Consider the following 16075-nt stretch of genomic DNA (forward strand, 5'->3'; position numbering starts at 1 on the left):
ACAAAAGGAGCCTTACAAAAGATACGAAAGATGGCGTAAAATTGAACAAATGCGAGATGTTCCATCTCATATCTAGTGTTATATAGAGACAAAGACGAAGACACTGTTTATTGCATCTGGGACTTGTATTCATTCCTATTGTGGCTGTGTGAGATTTTGAAGGCCAAGCTTATGCTGGTTTGTCCTCACAGACCCCACCCATGGATGAGCAAGGTAAGCGGTTAGCTATCTACAGCCCCAGAAACCACCGAAGAATTGACAAAGGAGCATCTACAGCCCTAAAGGGAGCAAACATTGCTACGTATCATATGTCTAAAGACTCGCAAAACGAGCATGTAGGTGTCATTTGTATCAATTCGTCGCTCATGCGCCTGTACAGATTTATGCAACCCCAATTACTTCCCAACCTCCATAATATGAACAAAGCAAATCAATAATCACGGAAAACCGCAACCATGTCATCTAATCGAGATACCTCCGCCAGCAGCAAGGCTTCCCTGGCCTTCCAGTTGCGAAGGTGTTCTAATTCAGCTTCCGAGAGGAATTCTTCCTCATGGCCCTTGACGTCAGTCCGTTCTGTCTTCTCGAGGAAATCTCTCTCACGGCCACGTTCAAATTTGATGCGTTGCAGGCATCGTGACATAGCTTTGTATGTATCCTCCAGAATGCTGCTGCACACACGATCCGGATCGTAGTACCACAGGTAGATTGTCTTAGAAGGCTGACGCTGCGCATCACGCGGCACTTCCTGCAAGTCTACAAACCCTCCAGTTTGCATGCTAGCAAGCGTCTGGCGTAGGTCTTTGAAGGGCAAGAGACTGATTTCCTGGAGTCGTTTCTCGTCAAGCTTGCCCTTGGCATGCAGGACGCGGACCACCCGCAGTGCCACGTCTCCGTATCGCGATTCAATCATGCGCTCTAGTTCTAAATGGCGAAGCTTGCGGGACAGGCCTCGGAATGCAACTCGCCACGTAGGGAGACCGGAGATGACGTGTTTTGTGGTAAGGTTCAAGGGAGGTTGTGAGAGAATACTAAGGTGCTGATCGATCTCGTAGGCGCGGGTCTGCCCGCTCGGTTCGTCTTCATGCTCCTCACCATTCACGCCATTCGTGTCATCATCCAACGGTCGTTTTCCGCGTCGGTTTAACACTGTCGTGGGCTCCATCGGGCCAATACATCCTGCAAGATCCAGATGCGGGTCGACATCTTCCACGATTGCGCTCAGTTGGATTGGAGCAGAGTATTGTTCGCCTTCTTCTCCTTCGCGAGGAATCTCATAAGAGTCTCGGCAGCGGGCTGTTTGGTATTCAATGCGCTGAAGCAGACAGTCGTAGATCTCGACTGAGGCGGAAGATGCGTCTTGCTCAGCAAGCTCAAGGAACCGCGTGTTTCGAAGCGCCACGTCGAGTTTCTCGTAGTTCACCCGAACGATAAGGTTAGACTGTGGTAAATGTTAGCGGCTAATTCGAAGCCGCGGTAAGGAAAAACGAAACGAGCTTACATCCATTGGGATTGAATCAACGCCATCTTCATCTTCGGACCAATCATTATCCTCTTCCCTCTCGTCTTCTACATGGTCCCCGTTGACACCGTTGGCGCCATTCGGCTGAGTATTGGACTCCGAGTTGCCGTTATCGCGTTTTCTTTTGGCGCCTTGAGGGAGGCCGTTGTATATTAGGCCCCGGCTCAGATCTCCTTCGGTTCTTTCCTTGACCATGTCCTTCGCCTTCTCCTCAATCTCTGTCGCTTGCTGTTTGCCCTTCATTTGTTTGACATCTGGCCTTGATGCGACGATTCGGGAAGCATCTAGCCAGTTATCGTTTGGGCTTTGGAAGTGTGCCTCTCGAAGGCGATGGATGTATCCGTGGGAGGCAAGACTCTTCAAGGTGGGGTGAAGACGTGGCGGTTTCTCGCTCACAACATGATCGCCGTTAGGAGCAGCGGAATCCTCTTCTTTTTCCTCATCTTCCTCGACCTTAGTTTCATCGTGGCTGACCCCATTCGGAATGCGCTGCCTCTTGGATTGAAGTTCGGGAAGCGTCTCGAGGTGAGCGATCGAGGAGTGACCGAGGGTCATGATTGCTTCCAATACCTGGGCCGCGTATTCTCCCAGTCGAGTTTCAACAAGCTGGAGAATCTTTCCAGATCGCACGAGGGAGTATGCGGCTTGTGGATTAGCTTCGTAGTAGGTATTGCCGTCATCGAGGGAAGTGAAATGATAGATCAAGTGGTGTTGGATCATAGCGGAGAGGCCATGGTGCAATTGGCGATCAGTCAGGCGAGCATAGAATCTTAACCGAGGGAGAGTCAGTCTTTCGTAACGTTGAAGGACGGTAAAGATGCGCTGCGAAAAGTTGACTAGTTAGTCCGGTTCCTTCCCCGCTGTCGCAAAGAACCACGACAGCCCTAGAGTCTGCACAAGATAACTCACGGCAAAGAGCTCTCCAAAATTGTCTTCGATCAAGAGCATACAGAGCTCTGCAGAGCACTAAGTTCATGTCAGTATGTAGCTCTCTCGAGGTTAGCGGGACAGTCGCATACCTGGGACATCATGATGGGCTAAAGATATAAAAAGATTCACCACCAAACCTCGAGAGGGGCACTTTAGGGTCACCGAGTGTTCATGAAGATTTACAAGCTAGCAGAGATCTGCAAATCCAAAAATCTAATGCGCGATGAGATGCAGGTCTTCAATGTTCTTTTGTTCTTTTTTTGCTTATCGGGTATATTCACGTGACGTGGCCAATCAGGTGATCCAAATGCCTCATTCGGAGGAAACGTGTTCAGGTAGAGACAATGAGAACAATAGAGATGTTGAAGATAATCCAATGGTTGAATAGCAGTAATTGATTATTCAAATATACTCAATTAGACTATAATAACAATTAATACAAAGACAATAGACCCCCTTCTATATACTCGCAACAAAAGTAACTCCGGTTCCGTCCGCGCTTTTGATTACTTGACCGCTGATTGGCTGGAGTGACGAGTCGGGATCTTGAAGCTTTTCGTGACCTCCCAAACTGCCTCTTCCCTCTTGCTCTCTCCGCATCCCACCTCCTTCCCCGCCTCATTTGCGCCTCTTTACAAACCCAATTCGGGTTTCTATCTCTTCTTCTTCTCTCATATATTCTCGGCACAGGCGACGATGCTGTCGCGGTCTTCCCTCAGCCGAAATGCGCCGCGTGCGTTCGCCGCCGGCCGTCGGTCCATGGCCTCCGCTGCCAACCCGGCCTTCCAGTACGATGTCTCCGAAGCTTCCGGCGTGAAGGTCGCCAACCGTGAAGTTGAGGGTCCTACTGGTACCCTGGCCCTGGTTGCAAAGGCTGGCTCCCGTTACCAGCCCTTCCCTGGTTTCTCCGATGCTCTCGACCGATTCGCTTTCAAGGTCGGTTCCATGGCATCAATTGATGCATCTCAGGTATATTCAGTAATACTAATCATTCATTTCTTCGACAGACTACCCTCAAGCGGTCCGCACTGCGGATCACCCGGGAGACTGAGCTGCTGGGCGGTGAAATCTCGTCGACACACTCGCGCGAAAACATTGTCCTCCGCACCAAGTTCCTCTCCAAGGATCTCCCCTACTTCACAGAGTTGCTGGCCGAGGTTGCTACCCAGACCAAGTTCGCAGGTGAGTCCGTCCCTTTTGATGAATGGTGGTTGGTGGAGCGCAATTATATGAGCATCCTTTGCTGACTCGAACCCCCTCGATGATATCAGATCACGAATTGAACGAGGTTGTCAGCAAGCTCCTCAAGTTCAAGCAGCAGGCCGTCCACTCCAACCCGGAGACCGTTGCTGTCGATGCCGCCCACGGTGTTGCTTTCCACCGCGGTCTGGGCGCCTCCATCACCCCCTCCCAGACTTCCCCTTACGAGAAGTACGTCTCCGGCGATGCCATTGCCGAGTTCGCCCAGAGCGCCTACTCCAAGTCCAACATTGCTCTTGTTGCCAGCGGCCCCAACTCTGCTGAGCTCTCCAAGTGGGTTGGCCAGTTCTTCAAGGACACCCCCTCCGGCAACGCCTCCAGCAAATACAACGTTCTGCCCTCCGTCGCCTCCAAGTACTACGGTGGTGAGCAGCGCATTGCCTCCAAGATTGGCAACGCTGTTGTGATCGCCTTCCCCGGTTCCAGCGCTTTCGGCACCGCAGGCTACAAGGCCGAGGCTTCCGTTCTCGCTGCTCTTCTGGGCGGCGAGTCCACCATCAAGTGGACCCCCGGCTTCTCCCTTCTGTCCCAGGCCACCAAGGGCTTCAACCAGCTCCGCGTTTCCACCCAGAACAATGCCTACTCCGATGCCGGTCTTTTCACCGTCACCCTGTCCGGCCAAGCCGACCAGGTCGGTGCCGCCAGCAAGAACGTCGTCGACGCCCTCAAGAAGGCCGCCGCCGGTGAGGTCGCCTCCGAGGACATTAAGAAGGCTATTGCCCTCGCCAAGTTCCGCGCTCTGGAGTCCGTCCAGACCCTCGAGACCGGTCTTGAGGCTACCGGCTCCGGTCTCGTCCACGGCAACAAGCCCTACCAGATCAACGAGATTGCCCAGGCTCTCGAGAAGGTCTCTGAGCAGCAGGTCAAGGAGGTATGTTATTTCTATCTCCGCATTGTTGATGTCATGATGCTAACAGTTTCCTGTAGGTCGCCAAGACCTTCCTGACTGGCAAGGCCACCCTTGTCAGCGTTGGTGATATCCACCAGCTCCCCTTCGCCGAGGACCTCGGTCTGACCGTTTAAAATCCCTGTATACATTACACCGTAGAGAGGGAAAAGCTTGTTCCCTTCATTTTGGATTTGATGTGACCACTTGTGCCTAGATTCATTGCCGATATCTCCTTTGTTCTTTTAAGGGTGTAGTTGACTGTAATACAATTGTACCTTATCCTTTGTTTCCTTTCTCTTCGGTAGACTTATGGGTTTCCTTGGCTTGTGATGGTCATGATCCTGGGATGAGGTATAATTTCATGGCAAGGATCGATCATTATTGCATGCTCCATGTATCTATACCCTTTCATTGGTTTCCCTGCGCTTCCATTTTTCATAGCAAAATACCTGGGTTTTGACCGTATAACTCGACGGAATGAGATGAAGATCTAGGTTTGTTATTGTTATATATATTCGTCCAAGCTCACTATCAGCATACCATTTTTGGTAATTCTCTCACATGTAGAGGAGATTTATTCACCAAATGGCCGAGGCTAAGATTTGACATTGAGTTGATCATGCTCACGCCTATGGATCGTGCCATCCGCAACACAAATACATTATTCTACATACTGTATACATGGATCATTCCTAGGATTGTCTATAAAAAGAGCCGATCCAGCAAAACGAGTCCTGGAATTCGGCAGGCCAATTGTAGATTTGATTGATATAGATAGAAGTTTATTGGGGCTACATCCTACTTTGACCACATACTTCACTTGTATCAATGTAAACCAACAAAAGCAACAACCACAGTTCCACCAATCACATTATTATTGTGACTTAGGAACCAAATAATAAAAAGCAAAAAGATATGATAAGAGTGGGATTTGAACCCACGCCTCTTGCGAGACACGGAGACAGTTGTATACCATCGGGATCAGGTGGACCTGAACCGTGCGCCTTAGACCAACTCGGCCATCTTACCAATCGATGAAGGAAGCACGAGAGTATGGATTTATGAAGCCAAACAAAGGTCGCTGGATAACTACAACCACAGATGTGGAAGGTAGACCGGCATAAAGGCTAATGTCAGAGCTTGTTTTTTGTTTTAAAAATAGAAAAAAAGTTTAAATCATTGTGTTATATGATATGTATAAGGATCCTGTCCGATTTCAATGTTTAACTGTTGGTTAGCTGCTATAGTATCTGGGAATGGCCGGAAGAGAAATAATGTAGAAATTGAGCTAAGAGAATAAAAGGATTGGAGAGAAAAGGCAAGATAAATCACTTATCATAAAAATCAAATTTATCATCTTCATGAAAGTTATCCCTGTACGACTATGCTACGTGTCCCAAAACTGCACAGAGAATAGTCCCAGAGCCGGAAGACACCGAAAGAAGATGAGCAATGATCTCCCGGAGGATCAAGAACACAAAAGCAGAAAGACAAACCCATCCCGTAGGAACGCTGCAGACAAACTACATATGTAGAAAACCATAACTCCATAAAGCCCATATCACATATTCATCCCCTCATTATCATACCGGAGTCATCTCATCGACCTACCGTTCCATAGTTCCACACCAGTACTCAACCCGCAAATCCGAAAGACTGCGCGTGGGCAAACCCCATGTGCGCGCAAGCCATAGCGCCAAGCCACCAACAATCCCTACACTCCCAACAATCTGAACAAGCATCCAGCTCCGGTGTCCGAGGTCGTCAATCCAGCCAACCACGCCGAGCGGGTCATGTGGACTAAAAGTCGCGAAGCGATACGCTCCGGAACCGGCATGTGAGCGCATGACCTGGAACCCGCCAGGGTTCTTCTCGCCGATGGCGCCATGCAGCCCACAAAACCCAGGCGTCTGCGAAAGAGGCACCAGTGAGCCGTCGACAACACACTCGCCCAGCCGCTCGGTGAGCCATACAGCGCGCTCACCGCGAGCCAGCGAGGTGTATCTATCGCGCTCGTTCTGCAAGCTGCGCTGCAGATCTGTCGCCCACTGGGCAAGGCGGACCTGCGCCATGCGCTCCTCGTGTCGGGTGTAGTCTGCGATGCGGGCCATGGCATAGCCGGGTGGGGAGACGGAACGCCAGCTGCTAGATGCAGATGCGGACCCACTTGCGGTAGGACCCGGCTGCACACTAGGTAATGGCATTGAGGGTGGGAGTGAATATGAGTCCGTGCGTTGCTGGAGGAGTTTCTTTGCAGCGGAATGGCGCATCCAGGCTAGATTGTCGCGATCGAACATTTTGTTGACTAGGGCGTCTAGTTCGGAGGGCACGAGTGGTTGAACGTAGTCTGGACTCATTAGGGTGCTTGCATCCATTGTTTCAGTGTCGACTGTTTTTTCGGAGGAGACCGCATATGGGGGTTGGGATTCGAGCCCGTCTAGACCGTTCGGCGGGTCACCGAATAGGAATGGTTTGATTCCGGCCTCGCGCGCTTGTTCGTGGAAGCGAAGTTTTAACTCGGTAATTTGAGCTGGGCTGAGGGTGTCTGCTTTGGATATTATTGGGATTACATTGCTTAGCTCGCAGAGCTTGCGGATGGATTCCACGTCTGCTGAGAGGGTGTCTATACGCAGAAGGTTAGCGACCGGGGGTAAATTTTGGAGGTACCCCTCGGAGACAGAATAGAGAAAAGCCTACCATTAGAAATCAAATATAAGATTGCATCCACCTGGGATCCACCATTCCCGGCTAGGAGGTTTTGAAAATCAACACTAGACCCACTGAGCGCATTGGTAGCACGGAAGAACTGTTGTCTCATATACTGCCCGATAGCGTCGCTTTGACCTGCCCGGCTTAAATTTGTTGCGAGTGTATCCACGAAACAGATATTCCTCTCTAGCACACTTTCCCCGACGCTTTTCCGGCGCTGGAGCACGCGCGAATCTTCCAGATCAGACCACCATGGAGGATAAGGTTTGGTGCTAGCATAAATTTCCGTGGTGGCAGTCAATGTCCCCCGAAATCGGGGCCGGGAAGGTCTGCGTCGTCCCAAAGAGGTCACTTGTGGAATGGTGTCGACATGTACGATATCGTCGCATGTCTGAACAATAGACTTGATCAACGAGGTTTTACCAGAACCTAATTTTTTAGACAGTCAGCTGCTTGTGTAATTCCCCCTGAAACAGTTGAAACCTACCAGGAGCACCAGCTAGAAGAACCTTGAATCGACCCATGGCTTTTCCTCGCTCAGTGAACGGTCGCCGACTAGGCATTTTGATACTTGGCATGATAAGCTGGGAGGCCCCACCTGGGGCGAAAAATGGAGACCCATGGGACATTTCGTCCTCATCTCCAGATCCGACAGCCTGACTATTGATTTCATCCGTAATAGAGATATCATCGAGCGGCCGCAAGGACTGGTTGGATATAGATTTAGGGCTGCTGGGCAGCGAGGATGGGTCATCGGGGATGCCCAACGTAAGCGGAGTTAAGGGCCGAGACATTGCGTGAATGGCAGATGCATGTTCAGAGGGTTCCTCGGTGTCTGAGTTTAGCGGCTTCAGTGTTGACCGGCGTTGGGCGAGGTGCGATTCTAAATCGTCGGTTGCCTGCTTCAGGTTGTCTGCGGAGTGATCGCGGGGCCAGGATGTGAATTCTGATTGGGACAGAGAGGCATCTAGGCTTTGTACTCCATACATATTCTCTTTGACATCCTCGGGGCTATCTAACGATATACTGGAATCCTGATCCGCGACATGTGGACTGCGCGATAAGAAGAAGGTCGCGGGGGTTGTAGTGCGGGGATCGAGGGATGGAGATGGGGGGTGGTCGGAGAGTTTGCGAGAGAATGCGAGGTCTGGAATAGGTCTCATTATGAAGGCATTTCTCATATGAGAGGAACTGAACAAGCTTGGAGGTCAACAAAGTCACAAAGCCAGGGCAAGTCTAAAGTGATCATGTCATAACATTGCTCAGGTAAGCCATCACGAGGTGATAAACCCGTGATAAACCCCTCTTGATTTCTGCCTGAGGTACCCATGCATGCATTTACATTTACATATACACATGGGAAACCTTGGGAGTTGCTTATATTTAATTGATATTCGAGTAAGTATTACTTATTACGTATTACCTATTGCTTCAAAATAAAATATAATATCATATAAATCTCCGGAACTTGGTACGTACTTTGTATCTCCACTGTGGGTTAATCGGGAGAAAGAGAAATGGACGGAATACCTATACGGAGTACTCCGTAGTAAGCTAGTACTTTTTTTTTTACAAGGTTCTTTCTGCATCTATAGGCACACGCGCATCTAGCGCAGAAATAAGACTAAAAAGACTAAAAAGGTGCAAAAAAAAGCAGACCACCGTAGTCCTCACATCCAACACAGTGGCAAGGTCCCATTGCCGACCACGGAGTGCCGTCTCCGCCCCGTTGATTCTCCACTTCGTCTTTCTTCATTTGATTTTCCCCCGAGTGCCCTGATTCTCCCTTTCTCCGATCTGCCTAGATATCTTCTCTGAATGTTGGATGTTTCTACTTCAACACCTAGTTCTATCTTGGCCTGATTGGCCCACCGCAATATCTCGCAATATCTCTTCTCTCTCGACCTGATAGGCTCTACTGAACATCTGTTATTACGAAAAAATAATGGAACAACCAGCCATGTCGTGGCCGGAGCAACTCCATGAGAATAATCTCATCACTGCGCCTGGTGAAGAAGAATTCTCCAACTTGTTCGAGTTCAACATACCTTTTCCCGAAATCGAGCACGGACCAGGGGCAGGGAATATGCAACATTCCCATTCTCTACCAACCACCACCGGCCCGGACTCGGATATGGCTCACCTACGATCGCATGCCGTGCAATACTCGGGCCAGATGGAGGGACTCATGGATTTCAATGATAACACACAGTCGCACACACACCACGGCCACCCAATGCCTTACTCGACTCCCCATATGACGCCAGGCTATTGCGCACAGCAACCATCGCCCATGTCGCAACCGCCTACCCACCAACATTACATGCAGGGCCACAACATGATCCCCCCCACCCCGAACAGTATCGAGATGCATGGCAATACCGCCCGATACCCCCAGCGCGTGGACGAAACCCCGGATATGTACGACGGATATTCGCGCATCAATGAGGAACAGGTTAGTTCAGACACAAATCCCAGATGAATCTGCTAGCTAACGATTTAAGGCTCTTTACACTCCTCTTATCTCACCGGCTATGACGCCCCTGGAGAACCAATTTCGACTCCCCGAATACACAATCCCCGGCGAATACTTCACACCTCTCACCTCTCCCGCGCTAGAGGCCCAAAACGCCGAATCCAGCAGTTACCAGTACCATGCAACACAGGTATCGGATATGGGCTTCGTTCCCACTACTGCGGAGGTGAACCCCCTTCCCGGGTCCTCGGCTCCACCTTCTCCTAGTATCATTCGGAAGCCCAACACTCGCCAGCGGCCATCAACGACCGCTAACCGGCTCAATAACACACGGAAAGTCAAGCAATCACCCATTATTCGGGCGCAGCGCAAACGCAGCACCTTGGCTACCAATTCGGAGGAGTTCTACAATAGCCTGACCCAAGAGATGAACTCCACGAGGCCGCAAAATCAGGACATCCGCTCACTCCAGCTCAGCAGCAATGAGGGCTCTGGCCAGGACTCGGTATCCCCCGAGCCATTATCAGAACCGATGATGCCCCCCGGCTCTTCCTCCCCCTCGGATGTCTCCTGCAATTGCCCCCCATGTTAAAGCCTCTTCGCCCGGCACTGCTGCCACCCCTGCGCTCTTGATGCGCATCCAGCGGAACCAGCATTCGCAAGACCCGGCAGGCCAGTTCCGCGGTCAAGCGCAACTCGCAGAGCCTGAGTTCCCAGATGATATAATGGAGGATATATCACTTCCAGAGGCGGCCGCTCCTTCACAGCTGCGTCCGAAACCCAACCGCATCGATACCGCTGTACGGACTCCGTCGATCTCCACGAATGGGACACCTTTCTTGGATCCTTCGTCTGCGACGTACGATAAACCTCGCAGTGCCTCCCTTGCTCCCAGTCCACGCACAGCTGCAATGCCATCCCCCAGTGGACCAGTCCCTCGAAAATCAGATCCCAGGGCTGCGTCTAATCGGAAACGACCCAGTTTGAGTTCCACCCAGGCCAGCCCACAGTTGCGGCCCAAGATTAGTCCCAGCATCCAGCCACTTATGAAAGGCAACGAGGGTGAGTCTTAACCCGAATTGAATTTCATAGCTGTTATACTAACTATATCCTAGGCATGTCACAAGATGCGCTTTACCTTGCATCAAAGTCCAACTACCAACACATTCTCGACGGCACTCTGCCATCGGGTGTGAGCTATCCAGAGGCTCTGGCAGAGAATTTGAGCTCCAAACGCACGAATCACAAGCTCGCAGAGCAGGGACGCCGGAATCGAATCAACAATGCGCTCAAGGAGATTGAGCTCCTCATACCGCAGGAGTTCATTGATGTCCGCAACGCCAAGGAAGCCGCAGAATCCGGAGGCAAGGTCAACGAGAAGGAAAAAGAGAAAGAAAAGGCCAACCAGGCCATCAGCAAGGCCACCGCCGTGGAGATGGCCATTGATTACATCAAGGCCCTGAAGATGACCCTGGACGCAACCACTGCCAAGTTGGCTGCCGCCGAGGCCAAGCTGTCGGGCGAGCCCTCCAAGGAGAGCTGCAAGGAGAGCTCAACCTCAACTTCCACTGCTCAATCTGAGAAGACCCCGAACGGTATTGCCAAATCGGAGACGAAGAGCTTGGCATGATCAGACTGTATTACCTTAATATGACCAGGTCTTCTACTTGCCTCCATAGTGACGCAATCTATGGAACGATGGAAGATTAGAAAACGGGATATTCCCTAACCGCGGGTGGAGGTTTCGCGCAATTGTGTTATGGATCTATGATATATGTTTTATTTTTTAATGCGATTTGATAGCGCCGGAGTTGAACTACGAGGGTGGCTCATTTTTGCTTGTACTATTTCTACTATTTCTACCTACTTGATAACCACTGCCATTTCTTCGATTTTCTCTTTGTGCTCAGACTTCGTATTTTTTTAAGTAGAGCTAAGCATCTCTACCTCAATCAGCACGCTAGCTTCATCCACGTGTAACCCTGCGCTGTACCCCTCTAGATTGTTTCTGCCCCTAAATGTACTGATCTCGATGTGACTGTTCATATAATATATTTGCTACTTTATAGCTACATGGCAAATACACAAGCGAACCTACTATAATTAACCCAATCAATGTTAGCCTTCAATATATATGTACCCTTGGACCTCTAAGGCTAAACTCTTAGGTACCCGCCAAACTGAATATGAAGCCACATATGTAGCTCATAAGTAGAAGCGCATTGCTGCAATCTTTGAAGACACATACTAGGGCCTAGCTCGCGGTTATCGAAAATATGGTAAAAATGTGACCTGGAGGGAATACAAGGCGTTAGAATTGAATCGAATATCAGAATTGTGTTTCCTGTTTCATCTGTTTAACATTGGGTTCATATATATTTTACATTATGATAAAGCCTCCCTAGTGGTAGACTTGCTAGTATCCCTCGTGGTACCGTGTATAATAGCGACAGTAACTATATGTTACGTACATGCACTCAGTGGAAAGCTTGCAACGTGTACTCGAGGACTTAATAGTCTCCAAAAATCATTTATTCTGAGTTATCACGCTACAGAAGCTCTCACAAGCATATCTCGTTCTATTCATATCGCCATTCCCTACTCGTTCTCCCGAACATCAATAACGGTCGACTTGAACTTCCGAGCAGAAATCTTGCGATTGAACAAGATATCACTTTCACGGTAAGAGCGGCCCTTGAGCTCAGGAAGGAAGAAGTATGCCGACACGAAGCAGACACAAGCAGTGCCTCCCCAGACGTAACCACACTTTCCAGCAAGATTCCATCCAGTAGGGTTGAGCATCTGCGAAGCGAGGTAGATCATGGGGATCTCGGCGACATAGTACGCGGCACGACCGACACCGGTGCTCAAAGCGCGAAGACGAACAGAGGAGGTCTCGGCAATGATGGTGTATGAGATGGGTCCGAGACTACCGGCAAAGACGAAGGAGATGAGAATTCCCAGAATGGCTTGGGCGTAGTTGGTCGCCTTGTTCTGGTGGATAGAGGCGCACACGCCGAGGAGCATGAGGAGAATCACGTTGGTGACTGTGCCGCAGAGATAGATGGTTCGGCGACCGAATGAGGAGGCCAGGGGCAAAGAGATTATGTTGGCAACCAATTGGAGACAAGAGTTGATTAGATTGAGCTGGAATGAACGGTCAGGTCCCATGCCAGCCTCTAAGTGGGGAGTCAGTTATGTGTTCCAAGCGGTTTATAATTTAGCCAGAGAGGGGATGAAGCTACTCACGCTCAAAGAAATAAGTTGCCTGGTTGGCAATCAAGTTACCGGCGAAGTTCTGCGACGCGTAGATCAAGCAGGTGATGATTGTTCGTCTTAAATCGGTTCCCTTGAGGAGGTCGAGGAGAGTTGGAGAACCGCCCATTTGAGCTTCGATCTCGACGGTTCGCTCGATCATGGCAAGTTTCTGCTGAGCTTGCTCGCGGGAGTCACTACCAAGACGCTCGATAGAGCGAAGGGCCTCTTCTTTGCGTCCGCGGCGAATCAGCCACCAAGGTGATTCGGGGGCGAAGAACAGGAGGATCAAGAGGGGAGTCTAGAAAGAGTCAGCGCCTGTAAATGAAATGTTTCAAAGGACAAGGACTCACAGGGAAGATCCACTGCAAGGCAAGAGGCACTCTCCAAGCCCACTGATCGTCGCGCTTATTGTAGCCGTAGGTTGCGGCGGCGACAATGATTGAACCGATGGACCAACTCATTTGCAGAGTAGCTGTGCAGGCACCTCTCAGGGAGAGAGGAACAATCTCACTGGCATAGGCGGGGGAGTTTGCAATGAAGAATCCCCAAGGGACACCTTCTAAGGCTTGACCGACCACAAGGAGGGTGAGTGAGTTGGCCTAAGTGGGGTTAGAGAATAGGCTCAAGGCTTGACGGGTGGCTTGCTCACAAAGAAGGAAACAAAAATCGTGGCGTTCATTAAAATCAGCGCGAAGATCGTTGTAAGGCGGTACCCGTACCGGTTGGTAATGGGACCAGCCAAGAAAACTCCGACGAAAGCGCCACATTGACCGGCCTGGAAGAGGGAACTTTGCCATTTGGTTGGAATAGTCCAACCGTGTCCCTCGACCCAAACACCATACTCCTGTTTAAAAGCACCAAGCGCGACAAAGTTACCATTCAGGAACATATCGAACGACTCCATGACCTGATTGGGTATATGTATCAGCTGATATGATCTCGAGATTCGGGGGAACTGGGGAACTGGGGTGATGAACCCGAAATGCGGGGGAAAATAAATAAATAATATAAACTCACAATAGTGAAGCACATGGTGAATCCCCATAAGCAAGCCCAGGGGTGGCTCTTAATGGCCATCCATGTAGACATCTCATGTTCGCGGTTCTCGCCATCGAAGGCATCGTTCATGAGATCCGAATTGACCAAGACCTCGGATTGCTCAATGCCGGCCTTCTCGCCATGCAAGTCATCATTTTTGTCGATTGACGACATTTTTGGAAATCCTCGTTATTTCCAGGTCAAAAAGGGAATGAGAATCAAAAGTCCGGGGGAAAAAAACGGGCGAGCTGGGGGTCTTATATCCTTTGGCCCCATATGCGCGTGTCCAGAGCTGAACGGTATCCGCGTGATACGTGGATTAATTCTGCCATCCGAGAGCTGGTTAAACAAGTTAGCGATGGGCAAGCAGGGGTTTTACCCTGTCCCGCCGGGGTTTTACCCATTTCCCGAAACTACGGTTACAAGAGACAATTTACCCGAAGCTGGGCAGGCGCCGAAGCTAATGGGCTGGAGGCTTAGTTGCGACTATAAAAGGTTAGCCACCGCTGGGGCCATTGGGAATCGGCTGACCAGAGGATTGGTGGCGTTTCCGAGTAACCGGCTTGGGAGCGAAGGCCGGGGGAGGGGAGTTTAAATTGCAGTCTGGGCATCCAACTGGTTAGGGATATGTGGATCATGTGACTATGGGGATTCCCCCATGAAATCTGGATGCGGGGCCCCAGACCAGAAGGGGAAATAAGAGAAAACACAAGTTCATTGAAGTGATTGGTTCATTGAGAAAACCACACCGGGGGGCGGATACGACATGGCAAAAGAATGCAAACGACCTCGTCTTATGAACTATCCCGCTTATAGACTAACGTTAACGCCACAGTCTGATCGGTTAAATGACTGCATATGGTTGCATGCGGTGTTATTATTCCAGTAAGATCATCCCATGGCCGGTCAGAGCCCATTATCACCTGCACATTTTCTTGGATGGCACTACTTCTCTCACTAGTGGGATGATCAAGATTTGCGGTTTGCTGTTTGGGTTATTGTGAGATGTTGAGAGCAGATCGGAGATCTGCAAATCTCGAGAAGCTTGGACACACCGGGAAAAGCATATCCCCTTACTGCCGAAACTCAAAGAAACTACTAGTAGTGATATGAAAGCAGATGGATCACAACGATGGATACGCATTTGCGCCCTGTGGTTCGGTTTTTGAATTTACAAAACAACAAAAAAAAGTTGGGCTTGATATGAAAACATCAGTGAAATACTCAAAACCCAAATTCGGCAGCAAATGTCGAGTACCTTTCCTAGCCATGGGCTGGTAGGGGTGATTGCTTCATCATACACTCATATCTTGCTCTGGTATTGGATTTGACCTGATAAACCACGAGAAGATCATCTCAAAAAACACTCCAGATTCATGAGTGATAGTAGCCTCTCTCGTTCTCTGAGTAGTTGCGCTCACTATTAAAGACTGTAAAGATCACAGGCGTTTTGCTCGCCAGGTCACCAGGTCACCAGTTGGTGGTACTTACTTCACTAGTAATGACTAGTAAATTTTAGAGAATACTAGGTAGATCAATTCACGTGATAATTTCGATAGATGTACCTTTGACCTCACCAGGTCACCAGGTCATGGTAACCCCCATACCCTACTAGAAATCACTGGTAAATCCTTACTAGTAACTCACGACCTGGTGACCTGTTGACCTGGCGAACTCCCTATTCAAAGATCACGCAGATTACCCGATCTGGCATGGTGGCCAACGTCAAAGTAACAGCAGCCACCTCGAGGGAGCACAGAAAATGAAATTGTTGATCCTATCACTAAGCTGATCACCTGTAATTTTTCGACTAGGAATGTGTCTATTTGCCTTGATTTGCTCACAACATCGAACGACTTCAATGCATTAGAAATCTTGTTCCCAATAATATTCCCCCGGAATGGACTTCACGTGTTACTCAGCCCCGTCCCGAATCTCAAAATATATAGTTGGACATATATCACATCAAGTAATTTAGGTAGATAGGCCCGTG

The 16075-nt window shown here is 49.8% G+C and overlaps 6 protein-coding genes across 6 annotated transcripts; 3 read left to right on the forward strand and 3 right to left on the reverse strand.

Annotated features, from left to right (window-relative positions):
- Positions 1 to 430: 430 nt before the first annotated feature.
- Positions 431 to 2553, reverse strand: N7471_009530 (uncharacterized protein; the record flags this gene model as incomplete). Its single annotated transcript, XM_057282249.1, has 4 exons — positions 431 to 1441; positions 1502 to 2344; positions 2432 to 2488; positions 2542 to 2553. 4 exons carry the CDS (start codon positions 2551 to 2553, stop codon positions 431 to 433), a joined length of 1923 nt encoding a protein of 640 aa, XP_057133132.1.
- A 595-nt stretch (positions 2554 to 3148) lies between these two features.
- On the forward strand, positions 3149 to 4735 carry N7471_009531 (ubiquinol--cytochrome-c reductase subunit 2; the record flags this gene model as incomplete). Its single annotated transcript, XM_057282250.1, has 4 exons — positions 3149 to 3388; positions 3460 to 3634; positions 3724 to 4583; positions 4640 to 4735. The coding sequence occupies 4 exons, from the start codon at positions 3149 to 3151 to the stop codon at positions 4733 to 4735; spliced, it is 1371 nt and encodes a 456-aa protein (XP_057133133.1).
- Positions 4736 to 5933: 1198 nt separating this feature from the next.
- Positions 5934 to 8607, reverse strand: N7471_009532 (uncharacterized protein). The gene is made up of 3 exons (XM_057282251.1): positions 7798 to 8607; positions 7299 to 7739; positions 5934 to 7224 (listed from the first exon to the last, which is right to left on the reverse strand). Exons 1-3 carry the CDS (start codon positions 8489 to 8491, stop codon positions 6209 to 6211), a joined length of 2151 nt encoding a protein of 716 aa, XP_057133134.1. The 5' UTR covers positions 8492 to 8607; the 3' UTR covers positions 5934 to 6208.
- A 648-nt stretch (positions 8608 to 9255) lies between these two features.
- N7471_009533 (uncharacterized protein) lies at positions 9256 to 10378 on the forward strand (the record flags this gene model as incomplete). The annotated part of the gene is made up of 2 exons (XM_057282252.1): positions 9256 to 9765; positions 9815 to 10378. 2 exons carry the CDS (start codon positions 9256 to 9258, stop codon positions 10376 to 10378), a joined length of 1074 nt encoding a protein of 357 aa, XP_057133135.1.
- Positions 10379 to 10418: 40 nt separating this feature from the next.
- Positions 10419 to 11416, forward strand: N7471_009534 (basic helix-loop-helix domain-containing protein; the record flags this gene model as incomplete). The annotated part of the gene is made up of 2 exons (XM_057282253.1): positions 10419 to 10848; positions 10902 to 11416. The coding sequence occupies 2 exons, from the start codon at positions 10419 to 10421 to the stop codon at positions 11414 to 11416; spliced, it is 945 nt and encodes a 314-aa protein (XP_057133136.1).
- Positions 11417 to 12224: 808 nt separating this feature from the next.
- Positions 12225 to 14291, reverse strand: N7471_009535 (putative MFS maltose transporter). Its single transcript, XM_057282254.1, has 5 exons — positions 14062 to 14291; positions 13694 to 13951; positions 13395 to 13643; positions 13036 to 13342; positions 12225 to 12965 (listed from the first exon to the last, which is right to left on the reverse strand). Exons 1-5 carry the CDS (start codon positions 14254 to 14256, stop codon positions 12385 to 12387), a joined length of 1590 nt encoding a protein of 529 aa, XP_057133137.1. The 5' UTR covers positions 14257 to 14291; the 3' UTR covers positions 12225 to 12384.
- Positions 14292 to 16075: the final 1784 nt, after the last annotated feature.

Source organism: Penicillium samsonianum, assembly GCF_028829775.1.
Source record: "Penicillium samsonianum strain IBT 33392 chromosome Unknown utg000005l_segment0_segment0, whole genome shotgun sequence".
In the NCBI taxonomy this organism is placed as follows: Eukaryota; Fungi; Ascomycota; class Eurotiomycetes; order Eurotiales; family Aspergillaceae; genus Penicillium; species Penicillium samsonianum.

Bases quoted from the DNA above. Each gene is read 5' to 3' on its own strand.
- N7471_009535 (XM_057282254.1), bottom strand. From the start codon at position 14,256: ATGTCGTCAATCGACAAAAATGATGACTTGCATGGCGAGAAGGCCGGC. The intron at 13,952-14,061 runs GTGAGTTTATAT...ATACCCAATCAG, and splicing joins TCACCATGTGCTTCACTATT to GTCATGGAGTCGTTCGATAT. The intron at 13,644-13,693 runs GTGAGCAAGCCA...AACCCCACTTAG, and splicing joins CGATTTTTGTTTCCTTCTTT to GCCAACTCACTCACCCTCCT.
- N7471_009532 (XM_057282251.1), bottom strand. From the start codon at position 8,491: ATGAGAAATGCCTTCATAATGAGACCTATTCCAGACCTCGCATTCTCT. The intron at 7,740-7,797 runs GTAGGTTTCAAC...CTAAAAAATTAG, and splicing joins TCTTCTAGCTGGTGCTCCTG to GTTCTGGTAAAACCTCGTTG. The intron at 7,225-7,298 runs GTAGGCTTTTCT...TTCTGCGTATAG, and splicing joins CTTATATTTGATTTCTAATG to ACACCCTCTCAGCAGACGTG.